The following is a 26,145-nucleotide window of genomic DNA, read 5'->3' on the forward strand; positions in this document are numbered from 1 at the left end:
GGATTTTTTTAAAATATAGAGTGAGGAGAGGAGAGTAGTTAAGAAATTTTTGCGGGGGGAGGAAAAATGAGTGATAGGATAGAATCAGAGGGAGGTTGTTTTTTTCTTTTATTGTTTTTTAACTTGGTATTGTGTGAATGTATTACCTATTTAAAACTAAAGTTAAAATAGAATTGTACATAAAATTAAATCAGACGTCCAGTGGGACTTATAGAGTTACTATATAATCATGGAGCAAGGCTGTCTGCTTTGGAATGAGAACTCACTTTGCACTTAGGATCAGCCTGTGCAGTTTAGGACTTAATCATTTGTAGTTTCAGAAATTACTAGTCTGTCTCTTCAACTAGACCCAAAAGCAGACCCTGTGTCTCTTCTCTCTGCTGCCAGGATGCAGTGAGGAGTGCGTTAAAAAGCGTTCGTTTGACCTGCAGGTTTTTGGATGCTCCGTCGGGCTGGGGCTGGAATGAAGGAGGTGGGCTTCTCCGAGAATGCGGGCTTGGTGGTGGCACGTCCCTCTCGGGCCGGCTGCCCTCCCTGCTTGGCGAGGAGATCTGGGACCTGAGATCGTGGGATCTGGCCCTCCCACCGCCCGGCTCTTCTCGGATAGGAACGGCCAAGAGAGGAAAGGCAGGTGGTTTGAGGAAACTACGCGTGCCCCCTCCCCAGCTCAGCCACCCCCTCTCGCCCGGGAGCCGTACCTGCAAAGGCAGCGTGACTGCTGTAGCCACCGCCTGGACCCCGAGAACCCGGTGCGGATCTAGAACCTGCGCTGTCCCGGCGGCCACACAGAGCCGGTGGTGCTGCCCGTCATCCGCAGCTGCCAGGGCAGCACCTGCCCGGGTGGGTGTTGGCAGGGCTCTGGGGGGGGGGCGGGGTCTGGGATGGGGCGGGTCCAGGTCGGGGGAGGGGCCGGGTCTGGGGTTGGGGGAAGAGTGCTGGGGTCCCCTAGGGCCTGGCGTGGGCTGGGGCAGGCGTGACCCAACAGCCCCTCGCCGGATTCTTCTTCCTTGCGTCCTTCCACTCCACTCCATTCCCCTTCTTAGCATTCTTGTTGATATCTTCTCCAATCATGCCTAAGCCTGGGTGTTTGGAGTCAGGCATACCTGGTTCAAATCCCAGCTCATCTGTTTCCTTCCTTGCTGAGTCTCCATGACCTCATCGTTACAACCGGGCTGACAATCTGCACAGGCTTGTTAGGAGGACATGGTGAGAGCCTGCGCGTGAAGTGCCTTATTCTTGTTAAATACCTGGTCTATGATAACCCGAGGCCACACTGTGTGGCAGGTGAGAGAGAAAGAGACGGAAGGACGCTGCCGCTGCCCAGGGATTGCTGGGTCATATGGTAGTTCTAATTTTAGTTTTTTAAGGAACCTCCATACTGTTTCCATGGTGGCTGTATCAATTTACATTCCCACCAACAGTGCAAAAGGGTTCCCTTTTCTCCACACCCTCTCCAGCATTTATTGTTTGTAGATTTTTTGATGATGGCCATTCTGACCTGTGTGAGGTGAAACCTCATTGTAGTTTTGATTTGCATTTCTCTAATGATTAGTGATGTTGAGCATCCTTTCATGTGTTTGTTGGCAATCTGTATATCTTCTTTGGAGAAATGTCTATTTAGGTCTTCTGCCCATTTTTGGATTGGGTTGTTTGTTTTTTTGATATTGAGCTGCATGAGCTTCTTGTATATTTTGGAGATTAATCCTTTGTCAGTTGCTTCATTTGCAAATATTTTCTCCCATTCTGAGGGTTGTCTTTTCATCTTGTTTATGGTTTCCTTTGCTGTGCAAAAGTGGGACAACACTTTTATGATAGTCATTTCCTTACTTTCTGTAGTTTTACCCCTATGTATACATAATGGGAGGGCCACAAGGAAACTTTCTGGAGTACTGGAAAATTTTTTTTTTTAATAGATTTTTTAAAAAATTAATTAATTAATTTTTGGCTGTGTTGGGTCTTCGTTTCTGTGTGAGGGCTTTCTCTAGTTGCGGCAAGCGGGGGCCACTCTTCATCGTGGTGCGCGGGCCTCTCACTGTTGCGGCCTCTCTTGTTGCGGAGCGCAGGCTCCAGATGCGCAGGCTCAGTAGTTGTGGCTCACGGGCCCAGTTGCCCCACGGCATGTGGGATCTTCCTGGACCAGGGCTCGAACCCGTGTCCCCTGCATTGGCAGGCGGATTCTCAACCACTGCGCCACCAGGGAAGCCCTGGAAATTTTTTATATTTGATCTGGGTGTTGACTACATGGTACACATGTAAAAATACATTGAGCTGTACACTTAAGATTTCTGCACTTTACTGTCCATTATTTGTATTATTATTATACATATTACATCCATATATATTACAAGCGAAACAACACATTGTTACTATTACTTTATATAATTTTACAACTTTTAAAGAAGATGAGAGAAGAATGGAGAGTAAATATATGTATTTAGAGTTTGGTTTTCTCTCTTCTATCTTTTCCCCTTTATATTCACCTTCTACTCTGCAATAACTAAAGTGCAATTTGCCCACACCAGTCACCAGCTAAAAACTTACTTCCAGCCCTTAAAGGCAGCACACAATGCCTTCCACATCCATCCCTCGTGTCTCTCCAGCGTCATTTCCCACCACTTCCTGTCTTACACACCTTCCCTACACACAGTTTGCTTACCTCCCTGGCTTCGCTGAGGCTGTTTCTCATGCCCAATTGCTCTTCCTAGCAACACTCCTCTTCTCCTCCCGTTTTAGTTGGCTCAGGTTGCCATAACAAAATACCATAGACCAGGTGACTTAAACAACAGAAATTTATTTTCTCACTGTTCTGGAGGCCGGAAGTCCAAGATCAAGGTGCCAGTATGGTCGGGTTCTGGTGAGAAATTTCTTCCTGGCTTACAGACAGCTGCCTTCTCTCTGTGTCCTTACATGGCAGAGAGAGAGGGCAAGCTCTCTGGTGTCTCGTCTTACAAGGACACTGATCCCATCATGAGAGCCCCACCCTCATGATCTCATCTAAACCTAATTACCTCCCAAAGCCCCCACATCTAAACACCATCACATAGGGGTTAACACATGAATTTGGAGGGGACACCATAGCACCTTCTTTACGTGGCTAACTCCTACCTCTTGTTTTAATTCAACTCAGGCAGCACTTCCTCAGGAAATCCTTGACTAACTACCCCATATCGTCCCACCACCGCACTCTAAGGTGACAAAGTGTGCTTTAATAGAGTCTTGTGTTTACCTCTTTCGTTGCACTGTCTCATTTTGTAGTTATGTTTATGGTCTGTTTCCCCAATAGACTATGAATTCCTTGGAGGCAAAGTTTCTGTTTGACTCAACTGCGCATTCCCAAACCTTTGCACAGTGCCTGGCAACATGACAGGCAACCAATGATGTTTTTGAATGAATGTTACAAAAAGTATTTACCTCCTTGATTAGATACAGTCTGGAATCTTCAAGGTTGACATTGGCCCTAAAAATGCGAGGGAATAGACGCAAGCACGAGCAATCTTATAGCCCAATCAGAATACTTTGCCCTTCCTATAGGACCTGGGAGAGCGTCGTGGGTACGCTACCTAGTAACCATCGCCGGGGGAGGGAGGCGGGAAGGGCGGAGAGCTAGCTGCTTCGTCCAATCGGGACCCCGTATTCCCGGAGCAATAGCAGCTTTGGGAGCCGCTTACCGAGCCTGGACCGCGCTTCCCATGATGCCCCGCCGCCTCGGCCTAGGCTGCTGCCGTAAAGCGGCTCGCTCGGCGCGACGCAAGTACCAGCTGCGCGCCCCTCCTGGCTCCGCGAGCGCCACCGCCCTCTCTGACCAGGGACAGCCGGTTCCGGGCCGCGCTCCCTCCCCGCCGGGGCGCCCTCCCTTCCGGGGGTCCCGGTCCCCAAGGTGGTCACAGCTACGGCATCCTCAGGCCAGGCCGCGGGGGGAGGGGGCGGCCTGGAGGCCGTGGCGGGGTCAGCACGGGCCACCGAAAGCAGGGCCATGGAGCCCAGGGAGTCGGGGAAGGTAGGCCTGGAAGGGCTCTGGGGCCGCGCACTCCCCTCCCGTGGATCCCTGATCTGGGCGAGGCGGGCGGTACGGGCGGAGTCCTCGCAGATGAGCCAGCCTTGCAGGGAAGGACTCGCCCGCTCGCCCGCTTCTTCCTCTGCACTTGGGCGGCCGACTCCGGGCGAGTCCCGCGCAGCCTTCCTCTCCCTCCCCACGCGGCTGGCCTTAGCAGCCCCCCGCCGAGCCGCCGCTCGGTTGACGCCGGGTGGGTGACCCGCTCAGTGTAGTAGTGCGGAAGTGCTTCCTATTTTCCCACACCACCACTGGCGTTTGGAAGAGGCCCAGCGTGTTTTAAGACTTTGAGGCTGGATCGGACCCCACTGGGAGCCAGGCATAGGGATCACCGAGAGGCAGGATGAGGGCTTGGCCCTGCCTGGATCCCCCTTCTCAAGAAAGGGCTGAGAAGAAAAAGACAAGGCATCTGGCATATTTCTTGCCGATTTCTGTTTCTAGCTTATCTACTTCGTGGAGTTTCTGAGTATTGCTTAGAAACAAATTTCATAAACTTGCTTCAGGCTTTGGGCAAGAGGCTGTGAATTGGAAGAAAAGGTGGGGGAAAGTGCTTGAAGGTAGAGTTAAGTGGGTTTGGCAGGATTGCTAGAGCTCGGAGTCAGTGTCAGCAAAGATGAGCGTGGTCGCAGGCACTTGATTCGGAGACATTGGCAGCCTTTGGGGACCGAGATCTTTCTGGATATTCTTTGATACCAGTTCTTGAGGATTGTTTCTTTTTTGGCACAAAAGGAATCTCCTCAACAAACGTTTTCGAGTGCGTACTGAGTCCTTTAAAAAAAATTGCTCATTTAATAAACATTTGTGATCGGTGATTTAAGTTGATGGAGATGCTGGAAGTACAAGAATAAATATGAAATGACTACTTTCCTCCAGGAGCTTTCCTGCAGTTTTCACTTTAATAACATGGACAAGCCTGGAAGGGTTGTCCAACAGACAAAAGACAGAAAGGATAGTGAGATTATTTTGATGCTGTACTTTTTCCTGGAAAGACTGGGAAGAACTGTGAATTACAAAAGAAGTTACTCCTTGCTTAATCGTCTCTTCCGTATTCCATCCTCTCCACAAGCTACAGTGATGCATTTTCCAGATGAAACAACCTATGAACAGTCCAAGACAATACAGCTCAACAGAACCTAACCAGAGACAGATTGAAGGTGAACAGCATGCCAGCCTCATGCTAAGCACTTTAGGGGATACCAAAAAAGTAAAGGAAATGGCTCACACCCTCAGGTAATATCCTGAGGTTTAGTTTAGACTGAACCTGAATTTGGACAGAGGGGGAGCAAAATGCAGTAGAAGAAGGGCTATAAACAATTGGCACTGAAAATTGGAATTAGTGATTTGAGGTTGATTTCAAGGTATTCTGTTCAGTTGTAGGCTTTCTTAGCCTTTGGTGTGAGAAGAATGAAATACAAATAGTTTGGGAGGTGGAGGAGAAATTTTATGTCCTTTTCAGGCCCAACCACTAATTGAAAACACTGGGGACTGGAAATTTCACCCTTGATTCTAATCGTGATTGTAGGGTGTCTCAAAAGGACACCCTTCCCAGGTACATCAGTTTTTTAACCTAGGGAATGAGAATGTTATCCAAAGATGAAATAAAGTAATTGCAAAACAAACTAGCAGCGTAAGAGGTATTGCAGATGAGTGACAATAACTAAGGCCTGGGTGGAATAGCTGTGCTATTCTAAAGTTCCATTCTGAATATCACTTTTTTCTCTCAAAGCTGGAAGACTGGGGGTCCACCTGAGGTAGTAGCTTGGGGTATTATTAGAATCTTCCTTTGATACTATTTTGTGATATTTATTAACTAAAAGCAGTCTTAGCCTATTGGATTAAGTGTGGGGTATCTTGCTTGCCATTGGCAGAATAATGGATAGAGGACAAAGACCTTTCCCCATCACTCTAACCCATTATCCTGTTTTATTTTCTTCCCAGCCCTGTCACTATATAAAATTCTCACATTTATTTGTTTGCTGACTTCACTCTCTGCTCTATCCCCAGCTAGACTAGTGGAGCAGTATCTGGCATGTAATAGGTTCTCAGTATTTTCTGAATGAATGACTCAAAATAGCATCTCTACAGGAGCCCTTTTGCTATAGGTGTGGATGCTGTGAAGAACACTGCAGTCTGACACCTCATGTGCCCTCTGGGAGACTATTGTTGTTGCTGCCAAATAGGAGTATTTACTGTGTATGTATTTATTGCCTCAACATCTCTGGTTCCTAGCCACCACTGGCACCCCACCCCCCTTAGAAGTGATCGTTCCCTTCTCGTTTGCCTCTTGACCCAGTTTTATTATTGCACCTATATCACAGTTGTCTGTCACCTCCTGATGGGTTTTTCTCCTTGACAAATAGAGATAGTGTCTTTTATAACTTAGGATCTCCAAGCACACAGAAACAAATAGAATATGTTGAATGAAAAAATGAATTAAATGCCTATGAAGTATTTTCTGTATAATGTGGTGGTGGGGAAAGGGGTGGTGATGGTGAAGGCGGTTATAAAATAAGATGATCAGCATAGGCTTCCTGTGGACCAGGCACCATGAGGGGTATAAAGCCTTCCTTGCTCAGGGGAAGTAGAAGTGCTTGGGCTAGGTGGGCAGGAAGTCCCTTGCGAGAAAGAGATGGAATGTGAGTAGAAACTTGATGAGTGAGTGGGAGGAAGTGGGCAGAGTCAGGGAATGTAAAGATTGGGTATGAAGAGGGAGGAAAGGTACAAGATGTGTTGAGTGGCTGCAATTTAATTTTTTATTTTTTTAATTTTATTTTTGGCTGCGTCGGGTGTTAGTTGCAGCACACGGGGGATCTTCATCGAGGCATGCAGGATCTTTCGTTGCGGTGCACCGGCTTCTCTCTAGTTGTGGCGTGAGGGTTTTCTCTCTCTGGTTTTCGCGTGGGCTCTGGTTTTCGGCACACGGGCTCTCTGGTTGAGTCGCGCCAGCTCAGTAGTTGTGGCACGCTATCTTAGTTGCCCCTTCGCATGTGGAATCTTAATGTGCCCACCAGGGTTCGAACCCGCGTCCCCTGCATTGGAAGGCAGATTCTTTACCACTGGACCACCAGGGAAGTCCCCGAGTGATTGCCATTATACTAATCTGGCTGTAGTAGAGATTCCAGGTGGGGCAATACCTAGAGCTGAGGTTGGGAAGGTAAGTTAGGTTCAGATCCAGGGGACTTGGTGCTGGGCTGAGAACTCGGAGCTCTACCTTATCGACAGTGGGAATCAGTAAAATAGAACATCCAGAGATATTCCTTGCTTTCTATGTAGGTAAGAAATTCCTCTTATTCAAGCAGATTTGTGTTTTCTTTACATTGCAGTCATCTGAAGGCTCTTGCCATAATACTGGTTAAAGGAGATGTGCAAGGGTTAGTGTAGTTACTCGTTGGGAAGACAGTTCTTTATTATCTAAACATTCAGCCCTGGCCGTACTCTTCATCCTTGTGGCACTCATAAAGTGATGGGTCTGTTGGCTTTCATTATGCCCACCTGTTCCCTCAGGAAGACAGGGTGGGTGGGAATGAATAGGGAACCCTGCTTGCCCTTGGTCACAAACTCTAACTGCCCTGATTGGAACAGCTTGCCCTGTAGTCCTGGAGTGCTGTCATCCTCCTAGGATCTGCCTTCAATATAATCTCAAGGGTTTTCTCCCCCTCCCCACACTGGCTCTCCTTAGGCCATATGCTGCGTGTACCTCTTCCCTGTCCACCCGCCTGCTTTTTTTTTTTTTTTTAAAGGTTAGCTATTGAAATTTATTTATTTATTTATTTATGTTTGGCTGTGTTGGGTCTTCGTTTCTGTGTGAGGTCTTTCTCTAGTTGTGGCGAGCGGGGGCCACTCTTCATCGCGGTGCACGGGCCTCTCACCGTCGTGGCCTCTCTCGTTGCGGAGCACAGGCTCCAGATGCGCAGGCTCAGTAGTTGTGGCCCACGGGCCCAGCCGCTCCACGGCATGTGGGATCCTCCGAGACCAGGGCTCGAACCCGTGTCCCCTGCATTGGCAGGCAGATTCTCAACCACTGCGCCACCAGGGAAGCCCCCTACCCGCCTGTTTTTAGTGGAGCCCATCCTGCAGCAGGTTTTTGGGATTATAATCACATTTTGCTTTGAAAGACACTCTGAGAGCAAATAGTTATTTAAAAGACACATTGGCATACAGTTGGCACATACACATTGGCAGTACAATTCCATGTTTGTTTTTAAGACTGTTCATTCGTACATATTCATAGACAAAAGACTGGAAGGTTACATACCACATGTCAATAGTAGTTGTTTTTCAGTAAGGAGATTGTGGGTGATCTTAAAACATCTTTTCTGCTTATTGTCTAAATTTTCTGCAGTAAACATATATTGACTCATAAGAAAAATACTCAACGTATTTTAAAATATACAAATCAATAGTGACTGATAAGAATTATCTGTATTGTTTTTCTCAAGAAGTTTCTATGTTGAAGTTAAAGTAGATATTTCATGTGCTTTAAGTTTGAGTATAGAGTTACAGGCGATTTTAAACAAATGTACTAGAACTTGTTACAAATGGAAATGACTGTGTCCCCTTCAGAGTTGTCACTTTGGAAGGACTTATACTTACTCCAAGAATGCTATTTCCCAAGGTGTTTTTCTTTGGGGTTCGGGGATTTCCTTTTTGTTGATAGTTTTATTTATTTTTTTATTTCTTTGACTAGCTGATAAATGTTGATGGTATGAAATTTAAAAGGGTAAACAGCAACAGATTCTGACTGTTTTCTGATTATTTCTTTTATAACTGCTTTTTTCATGGCTGCAATATCTTACCTCTCTGAGGCTATTGTTGATAGTTTTGTTTTTTAAAGGTTTTTTTCTCCATGCCCCACATCCATTTCCTCAGTTCCTCCTCCCCCTCGCTCACCTCCTATCTGTTTTGATCTCTATCAGACCTGTTAGAGCCTTTCCTCAGATGTCTGGTAGTCCAGTTGTTTGCTGACGCTTAACGGTGGAAAACCAGAATTCTAACTGGAAGCTCTGAGCACGTGGAAGGGAGGGACTTGCCATCTTGGAGCCTGTGTAGGGGATCTGGGCAGGCATTTGTTCCGAACAGCTTCCCTCAAATTCTTATTATTTTAACCTCACTGCATTCACTCCCAGGCCAGAGGTTCCTGGGGCTGCCAGATCCTGAGTCTTTTGAGGATTTAGCAATGTAAATTGGGTTGTTTCTCCATTTGTCCACTGCTGGGTGAGGGTACGATTTTCTTGGATCTGCTCAGTTATTACTTTTTCATCTGCTTTTCAGTTAACAAAATTGTATTGCTATTGTCCCCTTGTTGTGTTGTCCATCCTAGAGGGTGTTTTTTTTTTAACAATTTTTAAAAACATTTATTTATTTATTTATTTATTGGCTGCGTCGGGTCTTAGTTGCGGCACGCAGGATCCTTTGCTGTGGTGTGTGGGCTCTTCGTTGCGGTGCACGGTTGTGGTGTGCGGGCTCAGTAGTTGCAGCGCACGGGCTTAGTTGCTGCGCGGCATATGGGATCTTAGCTCCCCGACCAGGGATTGAACCGGCGTCCCCTGCATCGCAAGACGGGTTCTCAACCAGTGGACCACCAGGGAAGTCCTTAGAGGGTGTTTTGTTTGGAGTTTTTTAAAAAAAAAAACTGCCATCTTAATCCAGAACTCCCCAAAACATTTTCTGAATTTCCTCGCCCTTTTTTGGTGGACCAGAGCTCCTTTATAAGCCCCCATGGAATATAGTTCTCAGCTCTAAAGCTTTGCCTGTCTTGATAATTGACCACATTCACAGACATAGTTCTCAGTGACGGTTGACTATTTCCAGAAATCAGATACATCTTCCTAAGTGAAGATTTACCACGTTGAAGATTTTGCAAAAGAAGTGCTGTTGGTTGTTGCTGACGCACTGGCTGAGAAGTAATGGATCCCGTGGGCAGGCTGGTGAGGAGCGTGCAGGGAGAGGAGTGTGAGAGTCCGGAGCTGGCCTTCGTTATGACACTTTGGTTCCAGTGTGGGGCTGTTCCTAGAAGAACGGGTCTTATTCCCACTGTGACTTGCACCCAGGGGTAAGCGTGATGCGGTGTAGGTCTTGTATGTAGATGGATAATGCCCCCTCCCCCAGTCTGATCTGTTCCCGGAGTAGGGGTGTCCTCAGGTGGTTGTGAGCTCAGGTGTGGAAGACTAAGGAAGAAGTTGGCGCTTAGCTGGTGTCATTTTTCCTTGCAGGCTCCTGTGACGTTTGATGACATCACGGTGTATTTGCTTCAGGAGGAGTGGATGCTGCTGAGTCAGCAACAGAAGGAGATCTGTGGTTCTGACAAGCTGGTGGCACCACTGGGTATGGGCTCCTGTTCACTTCCCCACTGCCTGCATCTAGGTCACCATTCCCAACCATGTCTGACTATGACATACTTGAGAATTTTCTGGAATCCGACCACTTTTTTCCAGGCATCTTTATACTGTTTATCCACTCAGTCCCATATCTGACTTAACTGCACACGGATTCACACATCACCCTTTCTCTTTTCCACTTAAATTAGCCAAGAGAAGTGGGGAAATTGGGCGTGTCAAGGCTGGACCTGGATGCTTCAGAGTATCCCAGCGTGCCAGAAGGGAAGCCCCACCTGTGGACTGTGGCACTGCAGGGTGGATTTTGTTTCATTGCCCGGAGGACATTGGAGGTGGTGGGCGGTGGTGGAACGAGCATCAGATCTGCAGCCTGGAAATCTGGTCTCAGTCCCAGCTCTGCCACATGGTACTGACCAAGCCCATTAGCCTTTTCAAGCGTTGGTTTCTTTCTTCACAGGCTTGTCATAGAGGTTCAATGAAATAAAACAGCTTGAAACTTTGTGCCCATGTAGGTAGTTTTCATCTTTTCTATTTTCTGAATGTCCTTTCTCTGCTTCTATGGGTAGACTTCCTAGACCATGGACAGACAGGATTGTATTCCATCGTGTGTACATGCATGTGTACTCTTTTCTGATTTCAATTTGATGACCATCCGCCATGCCTTTCTTTGCTTCTTTTCATCTTGACCCCTAAGGGTTCTGGAGGTAACAGTCTCAGCTCTCTGTGGATGGAGGGGTTGTGCTCTTACTGTCTACTAAAAATGGTTTGAAAACCAATCATTCTTTTAAACCAGACGTGCAAAGTAGCAGCTGTGGGCCAGATTTGGCCTACACCTTTTTTTTTTTCTTTCTTTCATCTCTTTTCTTTGGCTTCTTTAAAATATTTAAATAAGTTGTCAATATTTCGCCATGGGGGGGTTTTCACATAGAAATATGATTTCTGGCTTCTGTTGGAAACTGGGATGGTCTGGCCATGCTGACCCTGTATTCAGCTGGCGGCCCCTCCTGGAGTTGAGTAGCTACCCCACACCCGGGTTCAAATCCACAGCCTCCCACCCCTGCCTGGTTTCCTCAGATCATTGTCTGGTCCCGCTCAGCATTTGAGTTTGAGCCTCTGTTCTGAACCAATAGTTTTCATACCTTTTTAGCCTGTGTGACCTGGATCTGACCTCATAGTGCTTCTCTCTGTTCCTGACTCAGGACCAACTATTGCCAACCCAGAGCTGTTCTACAAATTTGAGCGAGGGCCAGAGCCGTGGCTAGCCGATGTCCAGGGCCAGAGGAATCTCTTGAGCCTCCACCGAGGTGAGTGCAGACCTGCCCCCCGGGAGGAGGGGTCCTTAGCTGGAGGGAGGGAGCAGGAAGCTGGGTCCCAAGGCTCCAGTCTCATCCTCTGCCTCTCCCTGTTCCCCACCAATTACACACGAATGCTGTTCTTCCCCCAGCTGTCACCCCGTCTAAGATATACGCACCTGCCCCAATGTCGTTCTCCAAACTCTCATCTCCCTTTATTTTATTTCTACCTGAGAGTAGATGTTTATGTATAATTATATATTCTAAGTTCCATGAAGGCATGACTTGGTCTTACTTACTACTGTAGTCCCGGTACCAAGAACAATGCCTGGCACGTAGTTGCGTAGTAGACCATCATGGAATGAATGGGTGAATAAACAGATGGCTGCTAAATCCTAGGGATTGATGTTTGCTTTCCTCCTTTGATAAGCATGTCCTGTTCAGGGATTGGCTTGCCCAGAGCCAGGCCAGATGGCCTCTGTCGATGTGTAAGATGACCGCGTTAACCCAGCCCCTTCTATAGGAGAAAAGGGAGGTGGAACAAGTTCCCCCATGAATCGAATTGCGGAAGTTTGCTCTCCCTTGTGATTTGTCTCAGATGGACCACAAGGAGCCCTAGACTTCACAGATACTAATTTGTTTGTGTTTGTTTTTCCTGTGCTTGGCTCTTAACTTTGAGCCTATTGACTCTTTACTAGTAGCTTTGTGCTTCCGGGATTGGCTACAGTCTCGTAGACTGACTGGTCCATTGGCCTGGAGCAAATACTGTTGAGTCCTTGCCCGCTGGGCATCTGAACTTGTTGGTGCATAATAAATGGCTCCAGAGGAGTTAAGAGTTGTCTAAGCTGCATTTCAACCAAGGAGTGAATAAAGAAACTGCTGGTTTAGCTTAAAGAAGAAAAGTCTTAGTGACGTCATGGGATTTTTCACTTCTTGGAAGGGTTGTGGTGTGAGAGAGGGCTGAAGTAGCACTCCTTAGGGGAAGGTACTCAAAGATGGATTGCAGCTCAAGGAAAACTCTGGGGACCAAACTGTCTCCCTGGAAGGTAGGTTGCTCTCTTGCTCTAAAGGTACGTGAGCAAAGTGCAGATGCCTGTCTGGCAGAGGTACCAAAGAGGGGGATTCCTGCCAAGTGTGGAGTTGCAGTGTTTGCTTTAATTACCTTTTTAACCCTACCTTCTCTTAGTTCAGTGTTCCTATCCATAAATAAGTCTGCTCTCCTGAAGATTGTGCCACTGTTTTAGGTTGCAGAGATCAAATTACAGAGATCTCTTTTTGGCCAGGTATATCTGTCCTTTATATTTAAAAAAAAACTGTTTTCTTAAAGCCCATTTGGTTTCTTCTGGGTTAGGCAAGGTGGGCCTGGGGGTTGGGGGCTGGAGAGGAGAGAACACGGGTGCAGGCTGTCACTTTGTGGGTGTGGTTCCAGCTTTCATAGTCCATGGATCTAAGCACCTCTGTGAGTTGCAGTGACTCGACCTATAGGATTTCAGAGAAAATTCCATTTGTTTCTTTTTTCTAAAGGAAAAAACAAGATGGGCTTCATGGAAGAAATGGACATGCAAAGTCCCGCCAGAGAAGCTGGACTCTACCTGCCTCCTCAGAGGAAAGCCTGTCCTTCCCATTTCAGCTCAGAGAGTGGCAGCATCCAGGGAGACTGCACAGGAAGAAGCAGAAAACCGCTGAGACCCCGGTCCATCCAGAAGTCGTGGTTTGCGCAGTTCCCGTGGTTGGTCATGAATGAGGAGCGGACGACTCTCTTTTGCTCTGCTTGCCGGGAGTACCCATCCGTCAGAGACAAACGGTCAAGATTAATAGAAGGTTACACAGGACCGTTCAAGGTGGAGACTCTCAAATACCACGCCAAGAGCAAGGCCCATGTGCTCTGTGTCAAGGCCTTGGCAGCTCGGGACCCCAGCTGGGCAGCCCGTTTCCGGAGCATCCACGATGTGTCTAGAGAGGTACTGGCCAGTCCGGGGCACCTCTTCACTGCAGATTATCCCATATTTTACCCCCCAGGGCCTCTGGGGGTCTATGATAACATGGCCCAGCTCCTGCCCAGCTCAAGAGCTGCCCTGGAGGACCCTGGAGGGAGTGGAGCAATTCCTGCATTGTACCTAGACTGCGTTCCTGATTTCAGGCAAAATGAAATTGCTGATGACATCCGCGGCTCCTCAGACGTTAGCATTTTGTGTAATGACTCTGCTGAGCCCCGTGGCCAGGTAATATGTTTAGAATGATTGCTCAAAGGGAAGGATTCTGTACAATGTTACCATAAGCTGACATGCTTATAATGTGCTAGGTGTTGTTTTAAGTGCTTTACATGTATTATCTCCTTTATTTATGACAACAGCCCTACTATCATCATCTCCTTTTGGCAGATAACAAAACATAATTAGTGGACCAGAATATTCTAACTTCTGATATAAAGAGAACACCTAAATTCAGAACAGTAATCTTCATCCAGAATCCAGAATGACCACAGAACTCAAGAAATAATCCACAGCCACAAAACAGCCACAGAGCTCTTAAATATTCAATGGAAAAAGTTTTTTTCAATGTTAACTTGGAAATCATGTAGCACTTTTAAACATTGCAAAGTTTCTTCAGACGTGTTCTTTTATGTAATGTTTTTAATGCTGCTATGCGGTGGGTGGAGCAAACCTAGTTAAACTCATCTTGTTGGGGAACAACTAAGACTTAGGGGGGAGTGACGTCGCCAGAGAACAAGGGCTCTCGTGGCAGTGACCTCCCCCCAGAGCCCTTGACCGCCAGCCCAGTGCTTTCCTTCTACCCCCTGCAGCACTGGTGGACCCTCAAAGACTCTACTTCTCACCTCAGGTTTATTTTGTAAAATAAAATAGGTTTATTTTCTAATTCTTTGGAAAATTGGCCTGCAAGGAAACTGTATTAATTGGAATCTTTGAGTAACCAGATCTGGCCCCTTTTCTCAACTCTTCCATGTAAGCGGGATTTTGCTACAAATCATTCTGAGTAACCCCTCTAGTATTCCGATGAGAAGAGCTCAGACATTCCTCGTGCCTAACATCGTACGTAAAGTGAGTAAGCTTGAATTTTTATGGAATCCAGAAAAGTGACAAAGCTTATTTCCCTTCATGTTCATGTTCCTTCTAGTTTTTAGTATTAGAAGCTAATAAACAGGTCTAACCTTTTATAATCTGAATTCCTTTAGCAGTAAAGTGTGTGTTAACCTAGTCACTGAATATGAGCATCTTTAGTTCTTTTTTACTGCTTCTTCCTTCCCATCCTGGTGGGGAGCCTTAGCAGGGGCTTCTAGAGGCAGCTGGCTACCTTTGCAGTCGTGGATGAGTAGAAGGCACCCCTTGGGGCTGTAAAGGACAGGGTGCAGCCATGAGGCTCTGCAAGACCCCTGTTCCTCAGTGCATTTTCCTTTCCTTCCAGGAAAGAAGAGGAAGGATCATTCCTTCCTTCTAGAATAACACTGAGGTTCATTTGGTTTTTACCTGCTAATTCTGGGCCACACACATTTGCTTCTTTGACTTTTGGTGGATAAATGAATTCCTCAGAGTGCATCGGGGCCTCTCGGCAGGCTTCCCAGGAGAAACAGGCCTTGAGCAGGACCCCGGAGGTATCACGCTGGGTGTCTGACGTGAGAGGAGCATTGAGTGACTGCTACTCTTTGTTGCAGGATCCTTCTGAAGAGGGGCTGTTTGAGGAGGTTCCCGTGGTGTTTGAGGATGTGGCGGTGTATTTCACCCGGGAGGAGTGGGGCGTGCTAGACAAGCGGCAGAAGGAGCTGTACAGAGACGTGATGCGGACGAATTATGAGCTGTTGGCATCCCTGGGTAAAGATCCGTGTAGACCTTTGTTTGCCACCGTCACTTGACATGGGAACCCACGAGGGCAGCTGTGGCTTGTAGCCGTCTTCCCATTTCTGCCCTCTCACTGTGCGTAGGCAGAGAGTGATTATATCTTTGCATCTCAGAACTCTCCCTGCTTTGGGATACTGTACTTTATCTCCTCTTCATCCACCCGTCCATCATCCATCTTCCACCAGACATTATTGAGTGCCTACTACGTGCTGGATGGATGTGAACGAGTCACGGGCTCTGCTTTCAAGGGGCTGGCAGGTTTGTGGGAGAGACAGACACTTTAATAAGAAACTATGAAATAACACCAGCTCCATTAGAGATTCAGGAAAAGTGTCCTGGGGCTGCTGAAAAGAGTGACTTAATTTGGCCAGGCATCCGAGGGAGGGATAAGGACAGTCTTTACAGAGTATGAAATATTTTAACTGAGTTGAAAACCAGGTGCACAGGGACAGGCATCTAGACGTGTCAGAGGTGGGGACAGCGTGAGCAAAGGCAGGGAGGCGAGAAGGGGCCTCCGGGAGGATTCCTGGATTCCGCCCTCTACTTTGTGCCAGGGCTGCTTCATCAGGGGCCAGCACGGTGGGCGGTCTCGGCCTGGGTGTCACTAGGTTATAGGCACTGGAGAATGAAGAACAGCATGTGCTGTTCATTACCTTCCCAGAAGAGGCTCCTCTCCTGCATCTGCTTCTCTTCTTGTCTTTGCCTCCTTTTTCCATCAGACACCCAGGATTTTCATGTGGTACCAAAAAGACAACTTTTCATCTTATACAGCTGTTATTTATTATTTTTTTACTAGCATATATTGTAACAGAAACCTTGCAGAACAGGCTGCTGTACATAACTTAGGAATTCCGACAGCGACCTGTATGGTGACTTCTACAGAATAAGAAATTGGGGTATTTGTGGCTTACCTGATGTCATATCCCCAGCTTACACACTGCCCTTTCATGTGCAGCTGAGATATGGATATATGTTTTTATCACTGTTCACAATTTTTAAACGGCTCCCCAGACATTCAGAAAGGCTGTGAAAAATTGTTTCTTTTATGAGGAGAGGTGCTGTAATCGTGTTCTGGGCCAGGGCACTTGTACCAAGTGCACCTTCAAAGAGCATCACTACCACCGACAGTGTTTAAAAGAGAGGGAGGGCTTCCCTGGCGGTCCAGTGGTTAAGAGGCCACACTTCCCATACAGGGGGCCCAGCTTTGCTCCCCGGCTGGGGAACTAGGATAACACATGCCATGTGGCACGGCCAAAAATAAATAAATAAATAAAAATAAAAAGAGAGAGAGAGCGAAAGGGAAATTCATTTTTAAGAAATACATACCCGCTTACAAGAAGCTGGTTTTCCTTTGAAGGAGTGAACAGCAGTGATGCCCTTTGCCCTTTGGACCCCTGTGGAAAGTCATGGGGAAAGTGGTGGGTGACCAATGGTGTAACAGTGTGTCTCCCACAACCTGGGCCTGACTTGGGTTGTTCAGCCAGACAGCAGCATTTTCGTTTTAACTTCTGTATGTTAGGAAGTGGGGAAATCTTAACTAACTGGGGAAATTAAGGGACAGTTCAGCCTCAGTTAAGCGTTGTTTGGATGAACAATAAGTATAATCACGGGAAGGGTAATTAATTTTGCTTGAGGGTTGAGGGCAGGAATTAGGGACGGCTTTATAGAGGATGGGGCTGTCCTCTTCAGTTGTCTGTGGAATTAAAATGGGTACAGGGGTCTAGAAACGGAATTGCATGTGTGTGAGTCCTTCTCGCTACTTTAATTAGGTCTCCAGCTTTTATCCTTTAACTGTCCTCCAGTTGAGATGATTTTTCATGCTTGAGATATAAAAGCATTTTAAGGAGCCTTGAGGATGTAACTGGGGCCAAACGTAAATGATTTGTACGTTTAAAAATAACCTTTTAAAGGGCCTCAAGCTGATAATTGGGATGTAAAACAGTGTTGAAATATAGTGGACCTGTCTAATTATTATTTTTGCTTTGACAAGGTTTTTTTCCTCCAATACTTTATCTTCCTGTGACAAGTATTTTAAAAATTGAAAACCTAATATTATTTGGCATTATCTTTTAATTATTTTTTGTAAATAGAACTTCTCCTTGGAGTGAACTCAATTTTTGAAAAAGAAAACCTCATCATAATTCTTGCAGCCAAGAAAAGTTCTATTAGCCTTTAAAAAAAAATCTCCCATCCATTTTTTTATATCTTTTTTTGTTTGGTTTTTTTTTTTAATTTCCTTCCTATTTATTTATTTATTTATTTTGGCTGCGTTGGGTCTTAGTTGCGGCACGTGGGTCTTTCGTTGTGGCAGGCGAGCTCTTCGTTGCAGCACACAGGCTTCTCTCTAATTGTGGCGGTGCAAGCTCAGTAGTTGCAGTGCACAGGCTCTCTAGTTGTGGCGCAGGGACTCCAGAGCATGCGGGCTCAGTAGTTGCAGTGTGTGGGCTATCTAGTCGTGGCTGCGGGCTCCAAAGTGCATGGGCTCTGTAGTTGCGGCACGTGGGCTTTCTAGTTGTGGCGCATGGGCTCAGTAGTTGCAGCTCACAGGCTCTCTAGTTGTGGTGCACAGGCTCCAGAGTGCGTGGGTTCAGTAGTTGCGGTGTGTGGGCTCTCTAGTTGTGGCCGCAGGCTCCAGAGCACGTGGGCTCTGTAGTTGTGGCACGTGGGCTCTCTAGTTGTGGCGCGTGGGCTCAGTAGTTGAGGTGCACGGGCTTAGTTGCCCCGCAGTACATGGGATCTTAGTTCCCCGACCAGGGATCGAACCCACATCCCCTGCATTGGAAGGCGGATTCTTAACCATTGGAACACCAGGGAAGTCCACTCCCATCCATTTTTAATGTTTATTATCTTCTAATTGAAGTACTGTGATCTGCTTATATTGGGTGTTACAGGAAGCCTTTATGTTTTCTTTTATTCTTATGTCTGGAAATAATAATAGGCGCCTTTGCTGTTGACTGAACACCTACCAAAGGCTATGTTGAGTGTCTTGCATATCTGCTCTCTAATCCTTAAATCAAACCTGTACAGCAGGTAGTAGTAGTATTTTCAGGTGAGAAAACAGCCCAACGGCTTTGAGAATCCAACCCATTTAGCTGGAAAATGGCTAAACTGAAATTCTTACTATTCCACCCATTGCATGTGCATTAGACTCGGCTAAAATTCCTGCTTCGTATATGTTTATTACCAATTGGACTCCAGTTCTTTTAGTTTCAAGATTTGTGCTAATCATGTTGTTAATATTAAAATAACAATAGCACCAAGGATAATATAAGATTATTTAAAAATTCAAGCAGTATTAGAATTTTTTAGAAGTCTCCACTCCTATCCCCCATCCCCCTAGCAAGAGGGTTAGTAGTTTGGTCTGGCTGTCTCAGACCTTCTCTGTAGGTCACTGTTAGTGCTCTTGCCTCCGCCTCCATGAGAACTGAGGTGCAGAAAGGGGCTGATGCCCTGGGGTGAGAGGCTGTGGTTGCTTCAGCCCAGCTCAGGTCAGGTCATGGGTCTTTGTGGTCTGGTGGTCATCACGCTACATTGCAGCACATTCATGCCGTTGATTTCCTTTTGCTCTTATCATTTGAGGAAACCCAGCTAATTCTTCCGTTGCTCTTATTAGGATTTACAACTAGTAGATTTGTTCTTTTAGGTTTTATAATCATTGTACTTGTTTTTAAAAAGACAGTCTCAATTTGATGCAGTCAAATTTAATATTAATTTGTCGGTTGTGTGGCAGTTAAATTGCGTCGACTAAAGCTTTTCAACTGATGGTAGTGTCCAGGTTAGGTCCACTCACCTGTCAACAGCCTCCTTGGCCTCACCAGCTCTCTTCTCAATAGGACTGAACTTGCAGAGGACAGTCATTTTGATTATGGAGAAAAGAAGAGGTTTATGTTGTTTTTAATGCTTTCCTGTGTCAACCTCTACTTTTGTGGACTTGCTTTTGCTTAGAACTATTTATCACTCTGTAGAGTTCCAACTGTTCTTTTATTTCTGTACTTTAAATTCTGGTTTCAAACTTTGCCCGTATTTGGTGATGTCTCTTGCTTCCCCTGCAAAAAAAGAAAACTCATTTACATTCCACTGTTAAGAAACTAATATTTGTCAGTAACAGAAACAGAAAAGCCAATATAGGGACTATTTGGTAACCCTCGTTTTTACTAGGAAAGGTGTCATCATATGCTGAGTGGCAGGTCGCTCACTTCAGGTGGGCAGTGTCTTTTCTCCATGTGAGGTCATCAACTACAGCTAGACCTCACGTAGCTGGGGGAAGAAGTCATGTCACTAAGTGGAAAGCAAAACTAAGTGGGAGAGCCCTCAATGAGATGAGCAGGAGTTAGAATGGCTCATATGATGTCTAGGAGGCCAGCTGCTATATGGTGGGCCATATACGGCCTCCAAGTGGGGGCCGTGCTGAGCTAGAGAGAGAAGAACCAAGGCAAGGTGCCAGAGTGGCCGTCTCCAAACTGATTCGTTGGCAGGCCTGCCAACCTTGGGCTGGAATTAGCCTGGAAGGATCAGAATCTGTCTTTGTAGGCCAAGCCATTTTTATGGGCTTTTGTGGAGTGTGTGTGTGTGTATGCCCGTGCTATAGTTATGTCTCCTTAGTCACTTTTCCATTACTAAGACATAGGAAAATCTGTTTGAAAATTCCCTTCTGTTTCACTTGTTCTGAAGAGAACAAAAAGAAAAGGTTTCTGGCAACATTCCAGCCATAGCTTCAGAGAGGTGTGATTGGGGTACAGCACTTCTGGGGCCAGTGTGGTGGTGCTAGGGGCAATCAAAGGTGGCCAATCCCCAGGGTAGTATAACTTAGGCAAACACATTCAGGGATACTCAGTATCATGTATGTTTTCAGTAAATCTTTAAAAATATTTCTTCGTAATTATGTTTCTTTAATCAAAGTAGTTCTCATAAGACATATAACAAAAAATGACGGTTCCCTGTCCCACCATTCTCTGTTGCCAAGTCCTCCTCCCCAAAATTTTTTAGCTGTTTCTTCCAGTAACTTGTTTCATTATTTCTGAGTAACACATGTAGACATTATTTTTAAAAGCATGAACTCCAGTAGGATGCACTCATAAAACAGCTTCATTCTTTTCCATCACCACTTGTTTGGATCAGCTCTTTGGGGATTTTCTTTCTCACCCTTTGGGTTGCCAAAAGAAAATTCAAAGAGCTTTACTTGATATGAATATTTTATTGAGCAAAAAACAAACTGTTCATGAACTGGGAGACTTCAAACCCAAAGTGGTTAAAAACTTGGCTCTCAGCAGTTAAAGCTCAATTTGTAAAGCATGAATGAAGATGTACATTGTTTTTTAATTGTGATTATATTCTTTTTAGGGTAGTAGCACTGTGTACCTTTTCTTGTGTGTAGCTGATTGGCTTGGAAGCTGTAAGGTCACACTGACATGAAGGAAACTTAAATTTTGTTTAAGACCAGAGTCAGCATTTTGAGGAAATCAGGACAGCTTAAGATTTGGTTATGTGATTATGAGTGTTTGGTCCAGGGGTCTGTTCAAATTGTGGCCTCCATTTTGGTTTCTCTTTACAGGGTGAAACCTGGGGCAGGGCGCATGACTTGTCACACTCAGGTAAACAGAAAGTCCTCCAGTCACTTTTTAGTCACATTAATGATCTAATTTTAATTAATAAAATGTCCAGTACAGTACCCTTCAAAAATGTCCTGATTAGGAGGAGGACTCTGGGAAGATGGTGGAACACCAGGAATCTGTCTCCTCACATAGACAGCAATTGCACTGGTAGAATCTGTCTGATGTAACTATTTTGGAACTCTGAAATCTGTCAAAGGCTTGCAACTTACAGGAGAAGAGTTGGAAAGTAAATTGTGGTTAAGTTTGGTCAATTTCAGCTCGTAGCACATTAGCAGCCGCCCATCTCCCACCCCTACCACGGTACAGGCAGCTGTGCCATGTTCCTGGAGCGGCTTGCACACAGATTGCAGGAATTAGGGTGGGCAAAAAGGATGCTGTCCTCTAAGTATCAGGGATCGGTGCCCTGATCACCGATCGCTGCTTCTCATCACAGAGGTGCAGACAAAGAAGTAAGCAGCCAGTGTTGATGCACCTCCCCCATTTTTGCAAGTTCCTCCTCCTCCTCTTAATTTTTCTCTTTTCCCTCTTTTGAAAACCAGACATTAAAGACTAGGACATTCAAAAACATATAGGAGGAAAATTAGAAAGTGATTTTGCATACCCAGGGAAAGACTCCAAAAGACCTGAGAAGACTGTAAGTTTACACCTCAGGCTGATCCTTGGCACAGAGATAGCCTCTAATGATTAAAAATTTTAAAATAATAACAATAATCAAAAACAATAAAAACAGCAAACCTTGGGGATCTGGGAGAATCTGATTTCCAGAGTTACCACATTATTAGATTCAAATATCCAGTGTTCAACAAAAAATCACAAGGCACACAAAGAAATAGGAGAGTATGACCCATTCAAAGGAAGAAACTAAATCAATAAAAACTGTCCCTGAAGAAGACCTGATGGCAGGTATACTAGATAAATACTTTAAAACAACTGTCTTAAAAATGATCAAAGAAATTTAGGAAGATGTGGATAAAGTCAAGACAGCAATGTATGAATAAAATGGAAATATAAATAAAGAGAGAAAACCTAAGAAGGATCTAGAAAGAAGACTGAGAGCTGAAAACTACAATAACTGAAATGAAAAATTAACTAGAGGAATACAAAAACATTTGAGCAGGCAGAATAAAGAATCAGCAGGCTTGAAGATAGGACAATGGAAATTATGGAGCCTGTGAAACAGAAACAAAAAAGGTCAAAGAAAAGTGAACAGAGCCCAAGGGACATGCGGGAAACCATCAAGTGGACCAGCATACACATTGTGGGAGTCCCAGAGGGAAAAGAGAGAGAGAAAGGGAAAGACATAATGGCTAAAATCTCTACAAATTTGTTCAAAGACATGAATATAAACATCCAAGAAGCTCAACAAACTCCAGGTAAGATGAATTCAGCCACCCACACTGAGACACACTATAATCAGAATTTCAAAAACAAAGACAGAATCTTGGAAGCAGCAAGAGAGAAGTGAATCAACTAGAGAAAGCCCGCATGCAGCAATGAAGACCCAACGCAGCCAAAAATAATAAATAAATAAAAATAAATAAACTTACTGAAAAAAAAAACAAGGAAGATCTCAAATCAACAACTTAACTTTACAACTTAAGGAACTAGAAAAAGAAGAATAAACTAAACCCAAAGCTAGCAGAAGGAAGGAAATGATAAAGATGAGAGCAGAGATAAATAGAGAATAGAAAAACTAGAGAAAAATCAATGGAACCAAAAGTTGGTTCTTTGAAAAGATCAACAAAATTGACAAACCTTTAGCTAGATGGACTAAGAGGCACAGGCAAGAAAGGAAAAAATAGACAAGTTGGGCTTCATGAAAATTGTAAAATTTTGTGCATCAAAAAACATACGTATAAATATAATAAAAAGGCAACATACAGAATGGGAGAAAGTATTTGCAAATCATATATCAGATAAGGGATTACTATCCAGAATATATAAAGAACTCCTAAAACTCAGCAACAACAAAAAACCTGATTAAAGGGCTTCCCTGGTGGTGCAGTGGTTGAGAATCTGCCTGCCAATGCAGGGGAAACGGGTTCGAGCCCTGGTATGGGAAGATCCCACATGCTGCAGAGCAACTAGGCCTGTGAGCCACAACTACTGAGCCTGCGCGTCTGGAGCCTGTGCTCTGCAACAAGAGAGGCCGCGACAGTGAAAGGCCCGCGCACCGTGATGAAGAGTGGCCCCTGCTCGCCACAACTAGAGAAAGCCCTCACACAGAAACGAAGACCCAACACAGCCAAAAATAAATAAATAAATAAATAAATAAATTTATTAAAAAAAAAAAAAAACCTGATTAAAAAATGTACAAAGGACTTGAATAGGCATTTCTTCAAAGAAGATCTACAAATGGCCAATAAGCATATGAAAAGATACTCAATATCACAATCATTAGGGAAACGTAAATCAATACTACAATAAGATACCACCTCACACCCATAAGGATGCCTACTATCAAAAAAATAGAAAACAACAACTATTGCTGAGGATAGAACCTTTATGCCCTGTTGGTGGGAATATAGAATGGTAAGTCACTGTGGAAAACAGTATGGTGGATTAAATTATAGTGTTATATCAATGTTAAATTTTCTGATTTTGATCATTATACTTTCACTATATAAGACATATTAGTTTTCAGTTGCCACATAACAAATTATCACAAATTTAGTGGCTAAAAAACACCCATTTATTATCTCACAGTTCTGGAGTTCAGAAGTCCAGGTGGGCTTAGCTGGGTTCTTTGCTTAGGGTCTAACATGGCTGAAATTAAGTGTGCCAGACTGGCCTCTTATCAGGAGGCTCTGGGAAGAATCACTGGGTTGTTGAGTTGTTGGCAGAATCAAGTTCCTTGTGGTTGTAGGACTGAGGTCCCCGTTTTCTTTCTGGCTGCCGACCATTCTCAGCTCCTCGGGCCTGCTCCCAGGTCCTTTCCACATGGCCTTCTCCATCCAATTTTTTTGGTGTTTTGATTCTCTGACTTCCTCTGCTTTTAAGCGGCTAGTGTGATTACATTAAGTCACCCAGACAACATATCTTTTGCTATTTAATGTAATTACGGGTGTGATATCAGTTCACACATTTCAGTCACACTCCAAGGGGCAGGGATTAGGCAAGGGTTGGGGTCATGGAGCTCGTGTTAGAATTTTGCAAACCCGATAAGAGAATGTCTTTTTCTTGAGTAATACACACAGAAGTATTTAGGGATAAAGGGAGGAATGAAAACAATTTAGCCTCAAATGGTCCAGAAAAATATTATATATATATATTATATATTTTAAAGCTTCCCAGGTAACTCCAGTGTGCAGCCTGCACATATACATATATATGTATTTATATATTATACGTATATAGAGAGGAAAAGGAGGGAGGGAGAGACGGCACATGGGCATGATAAAGCAAATGGAACAAAATGCAAATGATTGGAGTTCCTTGTTTTATTATGAAAACTTTTCTATAGGTTTTAAATGATATCAAAAATTGACCAAAAAAAAAAAAAAATTAGGAAACAAAAGTCCAGTCCTTGTGTAGTCCAGTCCTGGACTTCATTTAAAGCTGAAGTTTCTTGCCTCTCCCACCTCAACCTGCTTTAGGTCTAGAATCCGGAATCTTGTGATAGGAAGAAAGAAGTTCTCCTCCTACCCTCCAGCTTGTTCCAGGACTTCTGCTGCATCCTGGCTGGGCATGGTGGTGTGTAGGTGGGGAGGAGAGGTACAAGAACTACATCCATGTAATCTGATACCAGTTACGTGTAGCTGGGATAATTGAAAGCTGATTCTCCAAGTGTGTTTGTGGGTTCTGCACTCCCCCAAACCCCCGTTACTGGAGATCTCTCACTACAGTGGGTAAAGGCTGCTTTGGCAGTCTGCCCCATATGGGCTCCTTAGGGGAGCATCACCAATAGGCAGACAGGGGCAGTCCCTTTAAGTGGCTCTGGGCCTCTTCTCTTTCCCTCCGAGGCCCACATCTGGACCATGGAAAACACTTATATATCCTTTGCTCTGACAAGCCCTGTGAATGTAGGCTCTTCCCAACATGGCCACCACCAAGGAACCATCAGTCAGTTTATGCCTTTAGTCTTTTCCAGGCCTGGATTCCTGAGCAGCCCCACAGCTCCAGGAAATACAGGTCAGGATGTCATTCCCATTAGGCTTGAGGTCAGAGGAAAGTAGCCCAGTCCACCCCACCCCTCCCCGTGGTAGTGTGGAGGGCTCACAGTACACTTGACAGCTCTTCCAAAGCATCTCTAATATCCAACTTCCTGACCTCCTCACTCCCAGTGCTTTGACTCGCTCTTAGTGGCAAGTGCTTGGGTTACAGCCCAGTGTTTCAGCCACTCTTTCCAAGTCGGCTTCGGTGGTCTAGCTTTGGAATGGGGGAGAGTTGGCTCCTATTTTCGGGGGGCCTTCAACCAAAACAGGCAGACAGAATCACACTTTAATATCCTGTTGCATATGTTTATTGCTATTCCTGATTTATTGATTTTAGATATTATCTATTGATTCCTACTGTGGAGGATGAAGATATGGCCCTCTTACATCACCCCAGGCCCCCACTTCTCTTCCCTCCATCCTCTCAGAACAGGTATATCATACTTTTTTGGTTAATTCAATGTAAATTATTTGCCTAATTATGATTATGTATTATTTACTTCTAATCAAAGTGACATATTATGATGATGTTTCCTTTGTTGTAGGATTTTTTCCCCCCAGGAATTGAAATTTTTTATTTTTTTACTTTGCTAGTTTTCTGTACTATCACCAATTCTTCTCAAACTCTCCATGGAATTATATAACTCCTTTGAAGAGTCTTTTCCACATGATCAAACATCCTGTGACCTATCGGTTTCACTTTTTTTTCTGGAAACTGTCACTGGGTCTTCCATTCCTCTGCTTTATCTAAACTAGTTATACTTTAGGCCTGCTGCACAGCTGTGGGCTTAGACGTTCCTTCATCTCTCTCCTATTTCCTGGATCTATTGCTTCTTTTCGGTTTGTG

At 45.0% G+C, this 26,145-nt stretch overlaps 2 protein-coding genes across 11 annotated transcripts in view; both read left to right on the plus strand.

Annotated features, from left to right (window-relative positions):
• LOC133096690 (SCO-spondin-like) overlaps positions 1 to 3,378 on the plus strand; it is a 43,610-nt gene extending 40,232 nt beyond the window's left edge. Inside the window, 3 exon segments of the mRNA XM_061198289.1 lie at positions 470 to 472; positions 693 to 840; positions 3,350 to 3,378. Of these exon segments, the coding sequence (XP_061054272.1) occupies positions 470 to 472; positions 693 to 840; positions 3,350 to 3,378 (180 nt within the window).
• A 355-nt stretch (positions 3,379 to 3,733) lies between these two features.
• Positions 3,734 to 26,145, plus strand: part of ZNF862 (zinc finger protein 862) — a 32,814-nt gene continuing 10,402 nt past the window's right edge. For 8 of the 10 annotated variants that reach the window (XR_009701916.1, XR_009701915.1, XR_009701913.1 and 5 more), the window contains exons 1-5: positions 3,734 to 3,997; positions 10,264 to 10,375; positions 11,586 to 11,690; positions 13,203 to 13,900; positions 15,349 to 15,505. Coding sequence is in view for 4 of the 10 variants with exons in the window: in XM_061198865.1 (XP_061054848.1) it covers positions 3,974 to 3,997; positions 10,264 to 10,375; positions 11,586 to 11,690; positions 13,203 to 13,900; positions 15,349 to 15,505 (1,096 nt within the window). In the remaining 6 variants the exon portion in view is untranslated. Of the gene's footprint in view, positions 3,998 to 9,862; positions 10,104 to 10,263; positions 10,376 to 11,585; positions 11,691 to 13,202; positions 13,901 to 15,348; positions 15,506 to 26,145 lie in introns of those variants that run through there. The other 2 variants (XM_061198866.1, XM_061198869.1) reach the window with 2 other exon arrangements.

The sequence above is a fragment of the Eubalaena glacialis genome, chromosome 8 (genome assembly GCF_028564815.1).
Source record: "Eubalaena glacialis isolate mEubGla1 chromosome 8, mEubGla1.1.hap2.+ XY, whole genome shotgun sequence".
Lineage (NCBI taxonomy): Eukaryota > Metazoa > Chordata > Mammalia > Artiodactyla > Balaenidae > Eubalaena > Eubalaena glacialis.